General features: G+C 40.9%; 1 protein-coding gene across 2 annotated transcripts; it reads left to right on the forward strand.

The window, feature by feature from the left end:
- The first annotated feature begins 1724 nt into the window (after positions 1 to 1724).
- On the forward strand, positions 1725 to 21092 carry MRPS31 (mitochondrial ribosomal protein S31). 2 transcript variants are annotated; one of them, XM_015851896.2, is made up of 7 exons: positions 1725 to 1855; positions 3648 to 3920; positions 4914 to 5072; positions 9694 to 9840; positions 12394 to 12467; positions 16208 to 16351; positions 20611 to 21092. In XM_015851896.2, the coding sequence occupies exons 1-7, from the start codon at positions 1779 to 1781 to the stop codon at positions 20820 to 20822; spliced, it is 1086 nt and encodes a 361-aa protein (XP_015707382.1). In that variant the 5' UTR covers positions 1725 to 1778; the 3' UTR covers positions 20823 to 21092. The 2 variants fall into 2 exon arrangements, with proteins under 2 accessions (XP_015707382.1, XP_015707383.1); XM_015851897.2 differs by having other exon boundaries at positions 1729 to 1855; positions 3719 to 3920.
- Positions 21093 to 21414: the final 322 nt, after the last annotated feature.

The raw sequence follows: 21414 nt of genomic DNA on the forward strand, positions 1-21414 counted from the left end.
GAAATGCTGTTGGGGAATCCAATTGGTGAAGTCCTTGTGGGATGTATTTGGGACATGGGGGTTGGCCTCTTCTCTCGTGTAATCAGTGATAGAACTAGAGGGAATGGTTTTAAGCTGTGCCAGGGGAGATTCAGGCTGGACATTAGGAAGTATTACTTCTCGGAAAGGGTAGTCAGGCATTGGAATGCACTGCCCAGGGAGGTGGTGGAGTCACCGACCATGGGAGTGTTCAAGAAACGTTTGGATGTTGTGTTGAGGAATATGATTTAGCTGGGAAGTATTAGTGATGGTTAGAATAGATGATCTTCTAGGTCTTTTCCAACCTTGATAATTCTGTGATTCTGTGAATGATGCAAAGTACTGGAGATGTTGCTTGGCTAAGTTTAAGAGCTGTGAAATGCAGCGCTGCAAGGAGCACATTGCCACCATGTGGTTCTCTGTGTTACTTGCACTCCTTTTTATAAACTCCAATGGTAAACTTCTACGAGGGTTTCCTTACAAAATACATTCATTTCCATTCCACAGGACCCCAGCGTCCTGGCTCCTGGGCCCACTATCTTCAGTCAATCACATCAGAAACCAGTTTGCCTTTCCTTAATTCATCCAGGATGATGAACATCAGCTTTTCTAGAGTGTCCTCCTGGAATAGCAGTGGAAGCTGCATAAATGAGACCGCCAAAACTTACCCAGCTATATGTAGAGGTGAAACAAGCCATACAGTGCCACTTGGGGGTTGCACAAGGAGCAAAAGCAAGATTGTTTCTGCATTTCAGGCCTTAAACAGGTGATGGCAATCTGAGTACTGAAGGAATGCTGCAAGTAAAAGGACAGAATAGGCCTTTCCAGTGTGATCCAGTGCAATCGATGAAGTAAAGGTCTGGGAACAACTTTGTACCATGTATTTAGGAGGGATGTTTGGTCCACTGGACTAGACTGAACCTAAAGCAAAATAGACTCCCTGGCACATAGGTGAGGATCCCTGGCATTAGGCATTTCAATCTGAGAGTCCATTTCTGCTTAGTTATTAGTGTAGGCACTAATAGGTGACTCCACTACCCCCCTGGACTGCCTGTTCCAATAGTAACATGCAGGTAGGTCTTCAGAGGAACATTTCTTTGCAGATACTATTTCTTTCCTGATTCCATTTCCTATACTTTGACCACACAGTAAATCAGGTTTAGAATGGCTTAGGTTAGAAGGACCTTAAAGATCACTGAGCTCCAACCCCCTGCCATGGGCAGTGCCACATGGCAGCTCAGGCTGTCCAAGGCCCCATCCAAGCTGGCCTTGAGCACCTCCAGGGATGGGGCACCCACAACTTTCTTTTTGGAACCTAAATCAGCTGCTGGCAAAATAATAATAATAATAAAGAAATATACTCTTAATACTCAGGTAAGCAGCAGTGGTGGGCCACCTTCCTCTTGTGGCACGGCTGGTGGACCCAGAGCCAATGTAATGACTATCCAGGGATGGAAATAATGCAGCTATCTGATTAGAGACACAAACTTGACGTACAGGAGCCTCTTTGTCTCCACAGAACCCATTAGAGATAGGCGCTGTGAGAGCAGGCAGGCTCATCCCTAGGTAAATCCTAAGCTTTATGTGCCTGCAGCCCACCAGGAGTCCAACCCTGCGGTGAAAACTGCGTAATGTGGAGGTTTACACCATTCAAAGCACTACTGGTGCCCCAAGACCCACAACCGCCGCGGCTCGGAACGCTCGGCGCAGTTCTCGTTCCCGGCCGGCGGCGCTGAGGTGACGCCGGGGCTGTGAGCGCCATGTGGGGCGGCTACAGACGCTATGGCCGCATCCTCCTCCTTGCCGGGGCGGCTCGGCACTGCGGGCGGCCTCACAGGTACCGGGGAGCGGGTCCAGCTCAGCGGTACCGCGGGCAGCCCCGCGCTTCGGCCTTGAGCTGAGCCTTGCGGTGAATGGAGCGGCTTGCGGCCTTGGGCCTGAGCCCGGCTGCATGCTCCTACCCGGGCAGGAGGGAGGGAGGGAGGGAGGGAGGGAGGCGGAGTGCGACCGTCTGTAGGCTGCAGCGTGCCGCTGGATACGTGTATTGGTTTATTGTGGGTTATTTATGTAGTGCAGAGTGACTGAGGTAGTAATAGAGACCTCAGTACGGGAGGGATGTGGACCTGTTGGAGTGTGTCTAGAGGAGGGCCACCAAAAGGATCCAAGGGATGGAACAGCTGTTCTATGAGGACAGGCTGAGAGCTGGGGCTGTTCAGCATGGAGAAGAGAAGGCTTTGTGAGGTGACCTGAGAACATACTTTCAGTATCTAAAGGGGGCTTTAAGAAGGAAGGGGACAGACTTTAGCAGGGTCTGCTGTAACAGGATAAGGGGGAATGGTTTCAAACTAGAAGAGGAGAGATTTAGACTGGATACAAGGAAGAGGTTTTTTACAGTAACATTAGTGAGGCAGTGGCACAGGCTGCACAGAGAGGTGATGGATGCCCCATCCCTGGAGACACCCAAGGTCAGACTGGACGGGGCTCTGAGCAGCTGATGGAGCTGTAGGTGTCCCTGTGCATTGCAGGGCAGTTGGACCAAATGGCCTTTAAATGTCCATTCCAACTCAAATGATTCTGTGATGCGTTTCCTAATACAGCTGCATAAATGCTTGGTATGAATCGCTTTTGTAGTTGTTATGCTTTTTTTGCTTGTTTTGTTCTGGCTTTTTTAAAAAGTCCTGTGATTTTCTGATCATTATTTTAATCTATGCTTACAAAACTGCAAGTGACTCATTCAGGTTCACATTTATTAGGTCATAATCTGTAGCACAGAATAAAACCAACACCAGCAGTAAAAGGTAGAAGCTTTAAACTCTGTCTGCGGCCTAATGTAGAGATACTCAACATTTTGTTACCTTCAGAGATTAAGCACAGTTTACTCATGAAGGGAATAAAATCATTTACATGCTTTTTGTGCTGAAGGAACCGTACATTACCAAGAATTGAAAATAGCGCCTTGGTCCTTCTCAAAGAACAAAACAATATGTTTCACATGTACTTAACATAGACAGTTTGCACATGATTAGGCCTAGACACTTGTAAGCAATTTTGTAAGTAGGTTTACAAAATTCAGCCTTGGAGTCTATTAATAAAATTATTAATTAAACCCAGTTCTGGGCTCCCCAGTACAAAAAGGACAGGGGTCTCTTGGAAAGAGTCCAGCGGAGGGCCACAAAGATGGTGAAGGGCCTGGAGCATCTCCCCTATGAGGAGAGACTTAGGGAACTGGGTCTGTTTAGCCTTGAGAAAAGAAGGCTGAGAGGGGATTTGATCCAGGTTTATAAATACCTGAGGTGTGGGAGCCGTAGTGGTGAGGCTGGTCTCTTTTCAGTAGTGCGTGGGGACAGGACTAGGGGTAATGGGATGAAAGTACAGCATAGGAAGTTCTGCACGAATGTGCAGAAGAACTTCTTTACAGTGAAGGTGATGGAGCACTGGAACAGGCTGCCCAGGGAGGTGGTGGAGTCTCCTTCTCTGGAGATATTCAAGACCCAACTGGATGCCTACCTGTGTGACATGGTCTAGGGAGCCTGCTTTGGCAGGGGGGTTGGACTCGATGATCTCTAGAGGTCCCTTCCAACCCCTACAATTCTGTGATTCTGTGTAATTAATTTTTCTGTATCATTTAGCAAAACGCAGGGACTCTTCAGCACTAGCAGTGTGCTCTCTACTACTAAAGATGAATCTACCGCTTCTACAGACAGCGCCACCAAAGCGACATCGAAGGAGGGTGCGGAAGAAACACCAAAACAGAAATTGCTAAAAATTATCGGTAATATGAAAGTAGAACTGACCACTAAGAGGAAATTTCAACAATTAAAAGAGCAGGAGATCAAAAAGCAAGCTGCTAACAAGCAGGAAGGCCCGGACAGTGAAAGTAGCACAGAAGACAACGTTCAGCGGTAACGTATAACATGTGCACTTGAACAGGTTTTTTCCCCCCACCGTTTTTCTTTTTTTATCATTATTTGGGACAAAATGAAGGGTCAAATGCAGTTAGCAAGTATGGAATAGAATCTTTTAAGAGAATGTAGTGTACAACTTGGGTTTCAGTAGATTACATGGGAGAATCTGGCCAAATGATGTGTACTTCTTATGATATACTGCCTTATTCTGCACTGAGACTCTTGAAAGCACTGGAATTTGTGGAAAGTTTCTTTAGCGGGAGGAAGAAAATACAATATATGTTATGTATATATATTTTTGTAAGGTGGAATGATACAAAGATGGTAACAGATATTCAAAAGGCTATTTATGAGGAAAAACTCACTGATATGAATGCCTTTGTTGGGAAATGCTAAGGCAGTATCCACCAGGGAGCAATCTCCAAGAGACTCTACTGCCTTAGTGGAGGTTTAGAGGAGGTGGAGTCAAGCTCCACCCCTTCCGGGAGCACAGCTGAATTACTCTCACCTGTGCTGACCTGATACTTGCCTCAGCTGATTAATCAGGTTCAGGCTGTGATTACCAATTTCCCATACAATTTTATAATATATATAAAAAATAGATAAAACGTGATGAGGAAAAAGGGAAAAATAAAATGAGGGCATCACAATGGAACCCCTCCACAATGTGTTATGTCCCATGTAGAGCAGTGCAGGTCGGTCAGTGCTGCTTGTGGTCATCAGCGTTTCACTTTTGACAGGCTGTGCAGTTGGTAAAGCTGCTGTTTCCCCAGATTCGAGAAGTGCAGCCTGTCAGTCTCATTTGGCAATTGGTTAGTGAAATATAAGACGAATCTGACCTTCCCTCTGTTTACCTACAGCCCCTTTGGGATTATTTGCAGTTGTGATCGCTGAGATGGAAAGATACAAAATGACTGTACAGAAATGACAGTTTTAATATATTATGGCTTTTTTCAATCTATGTTTCCCTATTTGTCGTATCTCTTACAGAAGCAGGCCTTTAAATCCAGAACTGGTGCAGGCTGCATCTGCTGTTGCAGCTTCCTTCCCACACAGCAAGGAACAGGCAGAATCAGAGTTACTTGCACAACTTAGAAGGCATGAAGAAACCACAGATAAACAGAGAAGGGGAGGAACTATTAACATACGGTCTGTATACTGAATGTTATTTTCAATAATGCTTGAAATTCTAATTTTGCAGTGTCATCCTGAAGGTGACTGGACTCTCTGTTGGAGAGGTGGCCCTAGAAGATAAATTTGGACCAGTTATCCATGGAATTAATGAGTAATGGAGATATCATTGGTCTGGTTATACCAAACCTCTTAAATTTTGGCACCTTCATTCTAAAATGTTTTTGCAGAAATGGAATTGTTTTCCTGCCCAGGGTCATTATTTTTTTGGATAGGGTTAGCAAAGTAAGTTTGTTTTTTTTTCAGCTTCCGATATTTTCACACAATGGAGGGACTTGTGGATGTTTCAGACATTCTGTCTGGACCAGTGAATTTTCATGACAGGTTTGAAGAACTGGACTGAACTAATGCAGCTCTATTTATAGCCCCACCCTTCCTTTCCAAACTTTCCAGTCAACCCAAGAAACTCATCACTTGGCTCTGGTCCGTTTCCAGTCCAGCTTTCAAACAGATGAGAAACATTTGTTTGGAAACTTGAACGGTTGTTGCGTATTGCTCTTCTTTGGGATGACAGCTAAATACAGGCTTTTTGTTGTCTTTTTTATTTGTTCGGCTTATATTCGTAGAACTTCTCAGAAAATAAGGCATTAAATACGGGTGAAATGTTGAACTAAACAGGATCATGAGCAGAAGAGGCATATGAAATCTTTCTGGCTTTTTGCAGGGTGGACTTCAAGCTGATTGTCTTAGTTTTAATTTATTCTTGGGAAATGAATTTGTCCCAAACCAAGATTCAAGCTTGGCCCACGTACTATTATTTGTAGGTTGCTATAGGGATCTGTAAAAGATTTGTTTGTGTGTTTCACACAGAGCTGCAAACAGAGCACCCAAGAACCTCATAACGTTTGCCACAGATTTCTGCCTTTTTAGTGAGGGAGAACTAAGGGAGAATGTGACGCTGCAGATAGATTGTGTATTTGGAAAGCACAGTGCTCAGTGAACAATGGTAAACAAAATGCATATTCTAGAGGCTATGGAAGGAAAGGGGAGAAGCTACGCAAGATTTCCTCTTAGCCTGAATTCAGGATTTCTACCTAGATTTCTAGTGGATGTTGTACAGAACAGAATGGAATTCTCTTCATGTGTTTGAAGTCCATTCTATAAGTGGAGGTATGGCTTCAGGTAATGTACACAAACATCTCCCGAAGTTATGTATATGGTGTTTTCATGACCTCTCCTCAGGCTGAGTGTAAGCAATCATGAGAACCTGATTGAAGTTATCTCTCCACAGGCTTTTGGAGCCAAAATGAATTGCTCTAGAAATCAGAAATCTGAGTGTTTTAAGTAAAATCAGTGTATTTCAGCTCTTTTTTTAGTTTGTTTTCTGGGCAGCGTTACCAGAAACCTGAGATGCTTCCTAATCACAAAGAATAAATGAGGAATGTTTTAAGAATGTATTTGTTAAACTGTCAATAACCAGTGAGGTCATTCCATTTCTATTGCAAGGGATTTTAAATGAGCAGAATAGGCAAATGTCTTAATAGTGCTTTAGGCTGTGAGTTATAGATTTAAATGTAATTAGAATATTAATTTCTGATAAGATATTGGAGGGTCACGCTATTACTGACCAAGCTATTAAATGCCGTGGTTAACCTCAAGTGCACCTGCACCTATTTATTGAGGCATGAGCTCTAAATTTGGTTGTTTTGCCTACTGGCAACAAGGGCTGTCTGTCCTCACCACTCACTGCACTTGTCCTGAAGCACATACCAGCTGTGACTGCTGTGGAAAAAAGGTGTCTAAGGAAGCTGTAGTGTAAGCAGAGAGGCTTTTCTTTTTTTTTTTTTCCCTGTTGAAATTCAAGAGAGTTTAAATTCTACCAACATTTAAAAGCCAAAGTTCCTGCATTGTGTGGATATGTTGAGATCTGACTGCTCATTTATCCTTTTTAGTTGGTTAGGAAAGTAACGTGCTGATCACCATGACTGAAAATGGGCTAATAGTAACCTTTTGTAGTTAGAATCTGAGATTCATTTGTTACTTTTAGCTATCTGGTCAGTTTTAATAACGTTGATTTGGAAGGTCCAGTTGATTTCATTCATGCCATTTGGGCAAGAGGTCATTCTCCAGAAGTGCTTCAATCTACATACAGTACTGGAATCCTTTTAATATATCAGAAGGTGTTAGTTTTTTCGCAAATAAAAATCAACACAATCTAAAGAAAATGTGGGCTGTTGAACTTTTTTATTTTTAAAGTATAAGGTTTTGCTCTCAGTATACCGATAAATTAAAAAAAAATAATAGATTCCTCTTCAATTTAAAACAATTTTTAAGATGAGGCATCTTCACAAGTGTTAGCCTAGAATCATAGAGTCATTGAATGGCTTGGGTTGGAAGGGATCATCAAGTTCCAATCCCCCTGCCACATGCAGGGCCACTAGCTTGCACATTTAATAGTAGACCAGGCTACCCAAGGGTCCATCCAACCTGGCCTTGAACACCTCCAGGGATGGGGCATCCACAGCCTGTCTGGTCAGTCTGTTCCAACACCTCACCACTCATAGTAAAGAACTTCCCCTTGACATCCAACCTAAATCTTCCCTCCCTCAACTTAAAACCTTTTCCCTTGTCCTGCTATTATCTACCCTGTAAGGAATTGACTCCCCTCCTGTTTGTAGGATCACTTTAGGTACTGGAAGGAACCACATAATGCCCAGCTGTGGAAAATTGAGATTTTTGAGGGTATGAAATGTATATTTTCTCGATCATTTGATTTGTGCTGTTTTGTTGTTATTTTTTCCTGTTCTTTGTTCTGACCTCCAGAGGTCAGTGTTGTACAGCTGTCTCATTGCCTTGTTTTGTAAACGTGTGAGGACAGCGTGTTCACAAGGAGGGGAAAATATTAATGATACAGGAATTTATTTTTCTTGGTGTGGAATGAAGTTTCACTCAATGGAAATTACAACAGCGCTGCACCAAAATAAAACCAGTGGCAATACAACTTGAAATTTCAGCTCCCGTTCTGTGTAAAGAAAATAAGTAATTGGAACTTAAGACTAAAATAGATGTTAAGCTTCCTGGGTCTTTGTTTTTGGTGTTATAATTAATGGTAGCCAGGAAAGAGGGAGGGTCTGTGTTGATTATAAAAGCTCAATTTCTTCTCATATCTGGAAGGCAGAGGTATCTAGAAATTTAAATTCTTAACCTCATGCTGGGATGTGAGGTTTTATCATGTAATATCTAACCACTGTACACGCTCAAATTGGAGTATGAATTTGTTATCTGATGTTTTTCATTGTAGACAGTGATAGAAACATCACTGTAGTTTTATTTTTAGGGAATAAAGGGGCACTATTAATTATGGAGTGATGAACATTGCAGCCAGTAACGTTCACATACAAGCAACAGGGTGACATTAGGACTTTCTGATCAGAAACACGAGATCGTTGACTGCATGTGCTAAATAGTTTGGTGGCATAATCTGTCCAGAAGGAAGTATGACCCACCGTGCAAAAATGCTACTAAATCAACCCCTGTCACGAGGAGAGTTTCTTGGAGGATGCCTCATCCCCCTGTAGTATGGGGAATAGCACAGCCAAATTGCGCAGTTGGCCTGGACTGCGTGTGACTTTAGAACGATGTTTGCTTGACCCTCACAAGTATGTTGGGTCTCTAGCCCACTAATACCATGAGGCACTTCATAGAACAATTTGTAGTGTGAGATCTACGGGTAACCTTAGTTCACTTTACCCTTAAAGAAAAAGATTACAACCTTTTATTTATAATTTTTTTTTTTTTTTTTTCAGAAGCCTTCATTTTATAGTAGGTACTTGAAGAGCTATGCTACTCTCGTTCTAATAGGGATAGCTGTGAGGAATAATTGCCTCGGTCTTTCCCAATCAACATCTATAGCAGCTAAGGGACTTAGTTGGCAGGGGCAGGTATGTGATATGATTTAGCCTTTATGTTCAGTATAAACTGCAAACTGCACTGGCAAAGATAAGTGTGTTCTTCGTATACGATTTTGGCTGCAGAATTACAAAGGAAGATGAGGTTTGTAAGTGCTGTAACACGATTATGCAATGCAGCAGATTGCAGTGGATCAGGAAAGGTGACCTACTTATTAGGGTGGCATGATTGACCCATGTCAGCTGATGTGTGAAAGCAAGCTTCCTTTCAGTGCGTAACAGCACAGCTCTGTCCCTGGGCAGAGTTGATTCCTCTCCAGCTTTTTTTTTTTTTTTTTAAATGCCTCCCTGCTTCAGCAGATTCCTTGTATCTTGAGAACATTCTCATGTACCTGAGCAAGATGTACCTAGTACATTCTGTGAATATGGAGATGCAGATTATGAAATGATAGTTTTCTTGTAATTGGAAATGAGATAATTTCAAAGAAAGTATTAATTGTAGGCTAAAATACAGCTTCCAGTTGTTACATTCTGTAATGTGGATGGTTTAAAAAGTAACACTTGGGTATTGGGATGACTTAAAAATAGATGCATTTTGTGGGGAATGTATTAATTCTGTCTTAAAGAGGCTTTTAAACCAGTGGAGAGTGGACTTTCTGCTTAATAAATGTGATAAACTTCTTTTCCCTATCAGTTTGTTGAGGTTTTTATGTTTATATTTTTACTTTCAGCAATGTTATTTCGGAAATGGCAGTTAAGAGAGAGTCCCCAGCTCAGAGAGGCGCGAGTATATCCAGACGCATCTCCTTGGAGGTGGATGAGGATGGTCAAAGAATCAAGCCTGGAAGACCCTCATCTCGCTCTCTTGACTCCACAAGGTACTTCCCATCTCTCAGAGGAGGAACATATGAAAAATTACTGATGGGTAACCAACTTTTTACTCAGGTAGACAGTGATAGGACCAGGGAGAGTGGTTTTAAGCTCAAGTAGAGAAGCTTCAGATTGGATATCGGGGGAAGTTCTTCACAGGGAGAGTGGTGAGGTGCTGCTGGAACAGGCTACCTGGAAGTTGTGGATTCCCCATCCCTATTATTAAATGGGGAGGTTGGTGGCCCTGCCTGTGTCAGGGGGGTTGGAACTTCATGATCCTTGAGGTCCCATCCAACCTGGGCCATTCTACGATTCTATGATATTCAATTCAGTCGTATATATTCATAATACCATGATGCTTCAAGGTTAAAAGGAAGAAATTTAAGTATTTTTCAAGTGATGTTAACGTTGAAACATAACATCTGTGAGCTTTTTACATGATGATTTCAGGTTACTCAGTAAACTCTTGCTGCTCTTTTACCTGGCCGCTCTATTTCTGAGTTAGTCCCTGCATTCTTTTTACTTTCCCATGACACCTCATGATTGCATTTCTTCTCAATGTATTATTTCTCTTGCGGTTCTGTTTTTATTAAGATCAACTTCTTTAATTATAACGACCTTTAAGATTAACCCCGCTTTCTTGAAGGTCTGGAATTTGAAGGATTCGTTTGTGTTTAGGGCGGATAATGCTGAAGAAAAAATGTGGAGAACTGAGGATAACATGAGCATTGTTATAGATGAGTTATATATAGAGAGTAGGTGTACAGTGTTCTGCCCTCTTTGGCTGAGACATCTATTTGACTATTTTGTAAACAGAGTTGTGACTTCCCACAGGGATCAAAGTGGAACGTACACACCGAGCCATGTAGATAATGCAAAAACATCAGAGGAGATTCTATAGCCAGTTGTTAGAATAACTTGGCCTGCTTGTTGAAATGTTCCTATGTGACTTCTTCTTTTCGTGAGGTGCCAAGTCATTATGGTTAGGGAATTATCTCTTGGGACTTGCTGATATTTTAATACAAGCAAGAAGTGTTTGCCTTTACTGATAAAAAACATGTAGAAGGTGCAGGAGGTGCTTCTTGTATTGAAAGCTTAAGAGAAGAATTGGAACAAGGTTCTAGACCAAGACGTTCACAACTCTGCTATTTCTCTTTTGGGATTTTCATTCAGCTATGAGCTGTTAGCCTACAGAGTAGGGGAACAGCCTTTGTTAGGCTTAGGCAAGGCAAATTTGAAGAATGTTTGCTAAATTTCTGGTATCACAGAATCACACAGAATGGCTGAGATTGGAAAGGATCATCCAATCCCCCTGCCACAGGCAGGGCCACCAACCTCCCCATTTAATACTAGACCAGGCTGCCCAGGGCCCCATCCAACCTGGCCTTGAACACCTCCAGGGACGGGGCATCCGCAGCCTCTCTGGGTAGCCTGTTTTAGCACCTCTCCACTCATAGTAAAGAACTTCCCCCTGACATCCAACAAATGTTCTTCCAAGTCATTCTTCTATCTTCAGCCAATGTTTTGGGGAGTTAACACACAGATAGGAAAATATAATCCTAAATCAACATTCTTTTAAGGCTGTGTAATTAGATTGCTCTGTGCTGAAGTGGATCCAGGGTGGTTACATCAGTAAAATGTAATATGACAAGAGCAGGTTTGCAGAAGTAGTTGTTGCCATCAGAAATCTTCAGTAAAACCAGAGGTGAAATTCTAAGGTCAAGAAAGGCAGATGTTGCCAGGGCAGCTGTGAGTATGTATTAACGTTATGTGAGAGCTATTAGAATTTCAGTGGGAACCTACAAAACCAAGGACGACTGTGTGATTAGAAGAATCATTTATCCTAAGGTTGTGTGTTCTGCAGTAAAGGCATTGGTTTTCCTTAGTTTCTGTTTATATGAAAATGTATTTTGATTAGTTGTTGAACTCTTGGAATTGATATTTAGTGTAGGCTCTTGCCTGTTTAAAAATAGATAGAGTAAAATATTTTCATACTCAAAAGGGAGAGCACTGGGGTGACGCTGTGTAAAATATATCGTGCAAATATGCTTTATGTGTTTGCCATATGGCACAGGAGGGGGCTGTGTAATCTTCCAAAAAGGCTATTTATGTCCAAAAGCAGGAATTGTTTGATTAAACTGTTGCCTTTTGTCTTCCCGAATTGTGTAATAATATTTACATTAAAAAAAAAACAATCACCGAATTCTCTCTTCAGTTACAACTTTGTGAAGTCACTTAGTACTGTACTTTGATACTGTTGAACTGCGTTCCGAATCCTAAATATTTCAGTAAAAAAATGATTGCAAATATAATATTTGACTTAGGCTCATTCTTTCACGCAGGACTGTTTTGGGAAGCTCTGTAACAGAGTAATAATTCAGTCATAAACACTCAGTTAAAAGCCTGAGGATTTTGTGAGAGTCACTATCTTGTTTTTTTTCCCTCCAGAGATCTGTTAGTTCACGAGCATATTTTGTGCTTTTAAATGTCTTTTTGTCTGGCAATATTGTGAAGTGTTGTGAAATACTAAATATCATTTTTCTTTTTTTTTTTGTTTATAGAAGTCTTAAAGCAGGAAAAAGACTTAATATATTCACTAAGGCTTCTCCAGAAATGGAAAACGCACTGAAAACAGGTTAGTGGAAACTCAGTGATGAAAAACGCAGTGGAGCCAAGTTGTGAGCTTTTAGGATATGAAGGGATTCACTGTTGTGAAGGAGACTCGTGACATGTTCGCTTCTTGCTTTCAGATCTGTAAAAAAAAAAAAAGTAATAATTTTAATATTACTCTACTTTTTAGCATACAAAAGTTCCATGCTGTATCATGGGTTAATATTTTCTGTACTCATTGGAAAGTTCTCTTATTGACCTTGGGCAACCAGGTTTAGTACCAGATCTGGAGGTTGGTGCCTTGCCTGTGGTAGGGAGGTTGGAACGTGATGATCCTCGAGGTCCCTTCCAACCCAAGCCATTCTATGGTAAAACTGACATTCTGTAGGGTAAAACTGACTTTTTGTCATTAGATTGGGCTTGTTTTGACAATATGAAACCACTTTGGAGAATGGGTTTGTGGGCTCTGTTGGTGAATTTGTTCATTTCAAAAGCTTCTTGCTTTCATTTAATGGCACAACAACTCAAAGCTGTAATCTCAGAGCAAAAAGTTTGCTCTACACAGAATCACAGAAGGACCCGGGTTGGAAGGGACCTCAAGGATCATGTAGTTCCAACCCCCCTGCCTGGCAGGGCCACCAAACATACACCTTTACTAGATCAGGTTGCCCAGGGCCGCCGTCCAAAACCTGGTCTTGAACCACCCCAAGGACGGTGCTCCACCAACCTCCCTGGCCATCTCCCTGTTTCCAGGGCCTAACCACTCTCCACTACAAATAGCTAGGCCAGAACAGAGTGGAAACAAACTATAGACTGAATGTTTGGTTCCTTTGGGACTCTTTCACCTGCTGCTAGTGTTGAAAGATCTTGTAGTACCTGACAGATGCCTTGCTTTACCTGTTGCAGATCATTCTTCATATGCACACATAAAATATACACCAAGTTAAACTCAAAGGTGGGAGAAATGGAAATGATCCACCTTTCTATTCACTGAATGGCACAGGTCTGCAGGGAGAGCCTCAGTCACTGTGTAGGCAGGATGAATTTCACACAAGAAGACTAGTGCTGAGTTATGACTTATTCACACACCCTCAGTCTGCAGTATGGGCAAGTCATTTAAAGTAGTATCTCGCTTGCTTTTGCTTTCTGAGCAGTGAAACTCCATTACCAGCTCTAATCCCTAGTGTATTGATTTCACTAAACTCTCCCGAGGTGCTTTGGAAAAATGGATTATTGCAGTGTAATGACTTAAAACTGTATATAAAGATAGCACCCTTAGAAGAAAAATCATTCCTCTCTGGTGTCTTAGAAAATGGTGCTCATTTCTTCCATGACTCTGGATGAGTAGTTTTCTACTTTTTTATTTTTTAACACTTGAAACTCCAGGGATAAAATAATGAATTTATGTAGTTTCTCCAGTAAAGCTTCAGACGTCACTATTTGTGTGTTTTCAAGCAACTGTGAGCTTTCTGAATGCAGCTATTTCTGTGTTGGACTATGAAAGTTTCTCCCCTCAGCCTCCTTTTGCCCAGACTAAACAGCCAGCAGTCCCTCAGCCTCTCCTCATAGGGCTGATTCTCCAAGCCCTTCACAAGCCTTGTGCCCTTCTCTGGGCCTACTCCAGTACCTCCATGTCTTTCCTGTGCAGAGGTGCCCAAAACTGAAACACAGTACTCTTGACCAAAGGGAAGTTCAAATAATGTTTGAGTTGAAACATTTACTTCAGGTGAAATGATCAGATTTTAGTTAAGTATTTCTTGGATGGCACAGCATAGATGCGGTGGCAGGTGGTAGTCACACCAAATATGAACTTAAGATACTTAAGTTTTGCTGTAAGTGATGTAAGACAGCAAGTGGATGTTACCACGTTTATATCAGATATAAAGAAATAAGGTTCTTTCAGCTTAGATGGCATTTTCTTCTGATTCCAGGTTGCCTTGAGAAAATTATAGTGCCTTCTAAGAGAGAAGGCTTGTTAAATGGTTTATTGACGAAGCTCAAAGACAAGATCATAAATCAAAAATTAAAATTAATCTCAGGAAATACCAAGCTGCTACTTGATACCTTGTTCCATTGGCTTCCATTTTCGCTTTCTTGGCTCACGCTGGTGGAGATCATGAGTTAAGACATTATTTATAGATGACAGAGAAGCAAGTTCTGTGTTAAGTATTGAGTATTTATGTTGAAATACAACCATTAACTTTAAAGCAAATTTGGGGGAAAAAAAACAAAAACAGAACATAGAATACCAATATTACTTTCAGTTGCACAGAGGTGAAAATACATCATCTTTACTGTAGGCTTGAAAATAAGTCCCCAGGGAGGTGGTTGAATATCGACCATTTCCCTGGATGGTTGGTTTTAAGAGCCATTTGGATGTGGTGCTCAGGGATGTGATTTAGTTTAGGGTTTGTTAGAGTTAGGGCACTATGGTTAGGCTGCAGTTGGACTTGATGATCTTCAAGGTCTTTTCCAACCTGGGTAATTCTATGATTCTACGATATGACTTCTATTCTTCTATTCTATTCTATTTGAAGATGTGTTAGCACATTATTAGAAGGTATTCTTTAAGATGGGGATGATAATTATGGCATTGTTTTCTCGTGTTATCTTTTACCTGTTCTTTACTACCTCTAGCCTTCAAATCAAAGCAGGCAGCTTGGGGCGTATAGTTCTTAGCAGGGAAATTTGCAGATGCAATTTGAAAAAGTATCTTCTGATTTAACACAAAAATGAAAACACTTCAGCATGTGAAGCCCAGGATAAAATACTGTTTGTGCTTCTATTTCCTAAAAAGGAGAGGGAGACTCTTTTTTAATTCAAGTTGTAATTCATTGAGGCAAAGATTAAATTGTATCTTAGTTTCAATTATGAGTAGTAATATAGTAGCTGGGTGACTGTCATCCACTTCAAGTGTAACATTTGAATTCACACCAAAATTTCTGTCCCAGGAAGTTCAGGGTGAATTGATACCCACAGGGGGACAGAGGGTAACAGGACAGGGATAGGTTCATGAAGATTAATAGCTTGCTCCCTTCATGTTCCCTTCACTTTAGTGATGCAATTCAGTCTGGGCTCATGACCAGTACTCCTGGGGTAGAGGGGAAGGAACTCTGTGTGAGTAGCTCCTGCTGTATGAGTACACTTGGATTTAAAACAGAAATCCAAATTCATAGACATCAGGAGAGATGCGTCCCTTAAGGAACTGCTGGACTTTGGGAGAAGCGTAGAGGATCAGGATTTCTCAAGCCCAAGAGACTAAAAATTAGGTCTCTTAAGAGGATCAAAAGAGGGGTTGCTATAGTTTTTAAAGAAGAGTTGCCCCTTGAAAAAGAGTGTAGTTGTGAAGTGCATGACAACTCCTTTAGTAAGCAAGATTGCTTTAGTATAGTGTACCAGCCAAGTTCAGAGTTTGTCATGTATTTAATTTATGAAAGACAAAAAGGGGGAAAAAGAAACTGTGAAAAAAATCATGCTCTGAGTGACAGACTTAAAAATAAACTGAGCTCTGGCAGATCAGATTTGTTTTCAGTGGTCATTTGATCATAGAGTGAATTTTCATTTCAAAAGAGAATTCTCACTGAAGAAAGATGATGCTGGCATCTAAGATGGAAAAGCTTGCACAGCTGAAAGTACTAGTCTCTGTGAAGGTCAATATTAGGATACAGATATGTATATATAGGGTACATATATGTAGATATAGTTTTAGCCAAGGAGAAATCTTTGGCATACTGATAGATCTTATTAAAAAAAATTCTTATTTAGTATCTTCGCCAACAATTTGGGATCTGGAATTTGCCAAGGAGATTGCAGCAGTAACTGAGCAGCCTCCCCGGAATGGTTTTGAGGAGATGATCCAGTGGACCAAAGAAGGAATACTGTGGGAGTTTCCAATTGACAATGAAGCAGGTATGTGCACTGTTAACTTTGATTTTTTTTGCATGTATTTATTGTTGTTGAGAATTGTAGCGTGCTGTAACACTTGGGCTGTTTTAAAACGTAGCGTTTCAGATTATGATAGTAAACAAATGTAGCTTTCCAACCGTATCAAATGATCAAAAAGAATCTCATCAAATGAGAGATTCTTCAGATTAACTCATTCTGGCACTCTCCTGGTGAAGTCCTGCAGGTGGTTTGGCTGATCTGATCTGATCTGGCAGTTGGCTGCTACCAGGAAGGGCTGCGCTCCCTCCCTGCCTTCCAGTCCTGATGCTTTCAACACCACAAAGCTGTTCAAGTCTTATTACATAATACCTTTTACTAGGAAATGCCTTTTAAGTAAAGCTTCTAGCAGAAGAAAGAGACTTTTAGAACTGCTGAGTGTTTTATAATGGCTAAACCGTTCTTTGGTGTGGTTCATAGACACAGTTGCTAACTGTTTACCAGTTCCATGTCTGCAGTGGCTGGGTGTTGAACAGTCATTTGCTCCTTTTTCTCTATCAGTTTCCTAACAAAAATAGTCACATTATTCACTCATTCTGGATATCTATCCTGACATCTTTGTGCTTTTATTTGCTCTTATTTCCATTTATTAAAACAACAACAGCAAACAACAAAACTCTGTGTGAAGGTAAACCAACAGGGAGAGAATGCTAAGGGAAGAAGAAATACAGAAAGCAAGCGTACACTTTAGGAATAGAGACTTCATAACTTCAGGGAGAGCTTAAATGCGGATTTTTTACTTGAAGACATCAAACATAGTTACTTTAAAATCATTCTGAAAGCAAAACAGCTTAGTATCTGAAGCTGGGAGTCTTTGAAAAGCTATCCTTCACAGAACTGCAAATTGCATGATATGGTTTATTGTTTCTTGATATTTATTCTCAGCCTATTTTGGCAGCTTCTTCACAGAATTTAATCCCTGGTCCCAGAATTTGTCTGTTCCATCAGATAGAAATCCAAGTGTCCTCTGCTCGTGTTTTTTCAAACTTAAAACCTCACCACGGCCAATGGTTTTTCTGTGGTTGTAATGTGGCTGGAACCCCGCTGTCTAGGGCTGTAAGTGGACCAGGCGTCTTTGGCAGCCAATGGTTTTTCTGTTGTAGCAGCGTGGCTGGAACCCTACTGTCTGGGATGCAATATTGGATGGACAAAGAGTCTTTACATACAGTCAAACAAGAATCTTTATTGATTTGTCCACAACGACTGGTCATGTGGAAAATTCCAGTGGAGCGTTCCAAAATCTATCACCTCTCAGGTTGAAATATCAAGTCAGGAAATTCAGTCCTCTCGAACTGCCAGCACTATCACAAGCTGTTAATCAGACCAGGTGTGTCAAAGTACTGTTAAAAACTTCAGAACCTCGCTCCAATTATTTCAACATAATCCAATTTCAAAAGAAAGTTGCCCATTCCCACTGTTAATTTTGCAGTTTGGTAACGGTCATCCTTCATCTTGTTTTTGGTATCAAGAAATGAGTGATCTTTTATGTGCAAGCACATGGTTTTAAAAACATCTATGTAATTAAATTTTCTACAGAGGAAGCATATGTGCTCAACTTCTAGCATTATGGGAGCCTTTAAAGTAAAATATGAAGAATAAAGAAGACAGTTTGTCACTGTTTGTCTTGGCTTCAGAGCATCTCCAGAGTTCTTTTTTGAGTGCTTTGCTGAGGCACTGTGCTTGCTTTGAGGCATTGAGGCAGGACATGATTTGTAAAATTTGTCTGGCCCTAATGGGAACATCTGAAGATGTGGCCAGACTTAATGGCTTGCTGCAATGGCCGGTAGCAGTCTTCCCCTTTTTCCTGTTGTTGGTTCCTGCATGCATGTTCTTGATGTTCTTTCCCTTCTCTGATGCAGCTGAAGTCACTGCTAGGCAGAAAAGAAAACCTTCTTTTTCCTTCTCTCCTGCCTCTGATTAGGTTTTACTAGATCAGCAAGCCGTTGGTATAGCTCGGGTAACATGATTCTCACTCTTCCATCTGGTTGTCTCTTCTACTTCTTGTGGTGGTACTTCCCCTTCATGATTTACCATGGCAAAAAGTTTAGGAGGGTGTCCATTGCTGACCTTCTAAAATGAGTTCTGTGCATTTGTACCTTGATGACTCAGATCAGCTTAAAAAGACACTGCGTGGTACTTTGCTTTAGCTGCTCCTTCAGAGGGGCAAATGCTTCAAGTATATCAGAGATTGTTACAACATAATCAATGGGCTTAGTGGAAGTCTTAGTAAATTAAGGCCTCAATTGCTTCCAAAGGCTTCTGTAGGCAGAACACAAAGTCCTGTTCTGATTGTTCTGCTGCAGTGCTGTTCCCCAGCATTGGGTAAGTTAACCAGGAGAGATGATGGATGTTATGCAGCCATTTTAAGGGAGGGATTTTGTTAATTTTTGGTCTTTTCTAGGGACCTACTGTAAAGGCTCAATTTCTCCCTTTCAAAACAAATTTGGTCTTTTTTATTTACTATGAGCTTGTCACCGGGACACCCCATAAGGGTAGACATTTATGTTTGAGATGCTGTCTTTAAGGGTAGGTTGGTCATCTCTTAATAAGAGTTAGAGTGTTAGCTAGAGAAATTCTTCCAGACTTTTGTAGTACATAGCAGAGATAGCAGATATAATAGGATATTGAGAGTAGATGACTTTTTGCTTCGAGGCTGATAAAGAAAATCCTCTGCTTTAGGCTCCTGCTGTGCATGTTCTTTCAAAAGGGGTTTTTGAGGGCAGTTAAAGAGAGAGTGAGGGACAGGCTTGTTCTTTCCCTGCAGCAGAAGGTATGACTTGCTGGCAGGGGGAGAATCATGCAAACGTATCTAATCAGTTTCTGCCAGAAGTCACAGCCTCTGATGCTTTGGTCTCTTTTTGTGATGCACGCTTTACTTTTTTGAGGACTGAAAGATGTGATCTAACTGAAATATTTGGACTTAGCTCTTCATCCTCAAACCATTCATCCTTTCTTTGGCAAATGGGAGATCAAAACAGATGACTTAATCGTTCCTCCTGGCCTGAATTTTTGTGTGAGGCTATAAATGATTTGATTTCTTATAGGATGGAAATGAAAATTGGAGAAATTATTAATTAGACATACTCTCTTCCTCTACCCTTTATCACCAAAAGAGGAGCATCAAAAAGACAGGGCTTACTGGCAGCTCTATCCAGATTCTATCAGTACTGGGTCATTGCTTTATTTCTCTTGGATTTTTGTGACCAACAGAAGTAGGAAATCTGGAAATGATGTTAACTTCCGAAGTCAACTGTCAGCACAGTGAGGTACAGTGAGATTCCACCTGCTCACGGTGGGGAGAAAGTCAGTGGATGGCTTGGTAAAATACCAGCTCTGTGCTTCTCTAAGTGGATATTGTTTTTCAAGCATTCTCATCCAAAAGTGATCGAAGTCATTTTTTTTTTTTTCCTTCCTTTTTTTCATTTATCAGAAAAGGAGAGCTTATGGAAGAAGGAAATAGGCTTTCTGTTTCAGAGCAAAGACTACTGCAGGACCTGAGCTGTATTTGATTAGAGATCTAAACAATCCCTTATGCCATTTTCCTGTGCAACTAAATGCTTTTGAAGGCAATATCTTTTGCATTGGTCTGTACTTACAGGTAGCAGCTGTTGTGACAGACAACATTTATATATCAGAATGCATTCACAGATTTGAAAAACGTTTGAAAAGCAATTTCCTATGCCCATTTGATAGCAGAAGGGTACTAAAACTATGACTTGTGATGAACATGCAAGTATTTCTTAACTGTTCTGTATTAGATGCCTCAAGATCCTGCATCCTTTATTCAAGACTAACTTGTGTTCCTTCCTCCTCTGTAGAATTAAGCAGTCAGTGTTTTCCTCAGGTGTTAAAAATGTTGAGAATCTAAAATGTAATGCACATGGTCAATAAAGGTTTCGTGTACTGGGCATTTTTTTTGGAAGAGATGAGCCTTCAGCAGGTTTACTATCAGATAGCCTTATAACTAAGGGTATAAAATGAAGGTGACGTGGCGGATGGGTAGGGGTTTATGCTGACATTTTCTGTATGGAGGGAGAAATTAATATCTTTGAGTTCTGAGGTTTCTTCCGCTTCTTTGTTGTTTGTTTGTGGGCCTTTGAATTCTTTCGGAATAACAGTTAATTTTTCTGATTAAAGGTCTGTTTACGAGCTGTATCCTTTTTTATGTAATTAAATTCTCTGTTACGTGATGGTAATGACCTGTCATTTTGTGTCCCTTCTGGTAGGGATGGAAGATGATGCTGAATTTCATGAACATATCTTTCTGGAGAAACACCTCCAAGATTTTCCCAAGCAAGGACCCATTCGCCACTTCATGGAACTGGTCATCTGTGGGCTTTCAAAAAACCCATACCTCAGTGTTAAGCAGAAGATTGAACATATTGATTGGTTTCGGAATTATTTTGAGGAAAAGAAGGAGTATCTTCAAGAGGTTTGAGACTTGGGAAAGTGGAGTGAAGAAAATGTGCAGTAGTCACATGATCTGAAAGTTGCATTTTAAATAATAAAGGCCATATTTCTGTGTGCACTTGTCCACGTATGTGTAGATCTCTCTTAGCAACAAAAGAAGGAGCTGAACAGTCTAGATTTTGTACAACGTGCATTTAATATTAAATTGATCAAATTGATCAAATCATTGTCTTTTAAACATGAAACTAATCTTTTGACCATAGAAAATATTAAATCTGATTCCGGTTCTTACTGCCTTCACGTTTGGTGTGTATCTGGACAGGTTTGTTCATCTTTCCCATTCTTGAAAACTTGCAGTGCTTTCACTTTTAAAAATTCCTAATGCAGCCTTATTTATTGAAACCTGCTACTGAGACAGTAACAAGCTCTTCATTTAGCTGGTTCACTAAATGCACGGGTATTGGGATGATGTTTGGAATGCCATCATATTTCATTATATCATCTCTCTTGGTTCATTTTAAAATGTAGGTAGTGACTAGGTCAAATGAGAGGAATCCTGAATTCATCTTCTCAGTGAAATGCTGTTGTATTCTTGAGATATATGCACAGCATAATAGTGG

The sequence above is a fragment of the Coturnix japonica genome, chromosome 1 (assembly GCF_001577835.2).
Source record: "Coturnix japonica isolate 7356 chromosome 1, Coturnix japonica 2.1, whole genome shotgun sequence".
Lineage (NCBI taxonomy): Eukaryota > Metazoa > Chordata > Aves > Galliformes > Phasianidae > Coturnix > Coturnix japonica.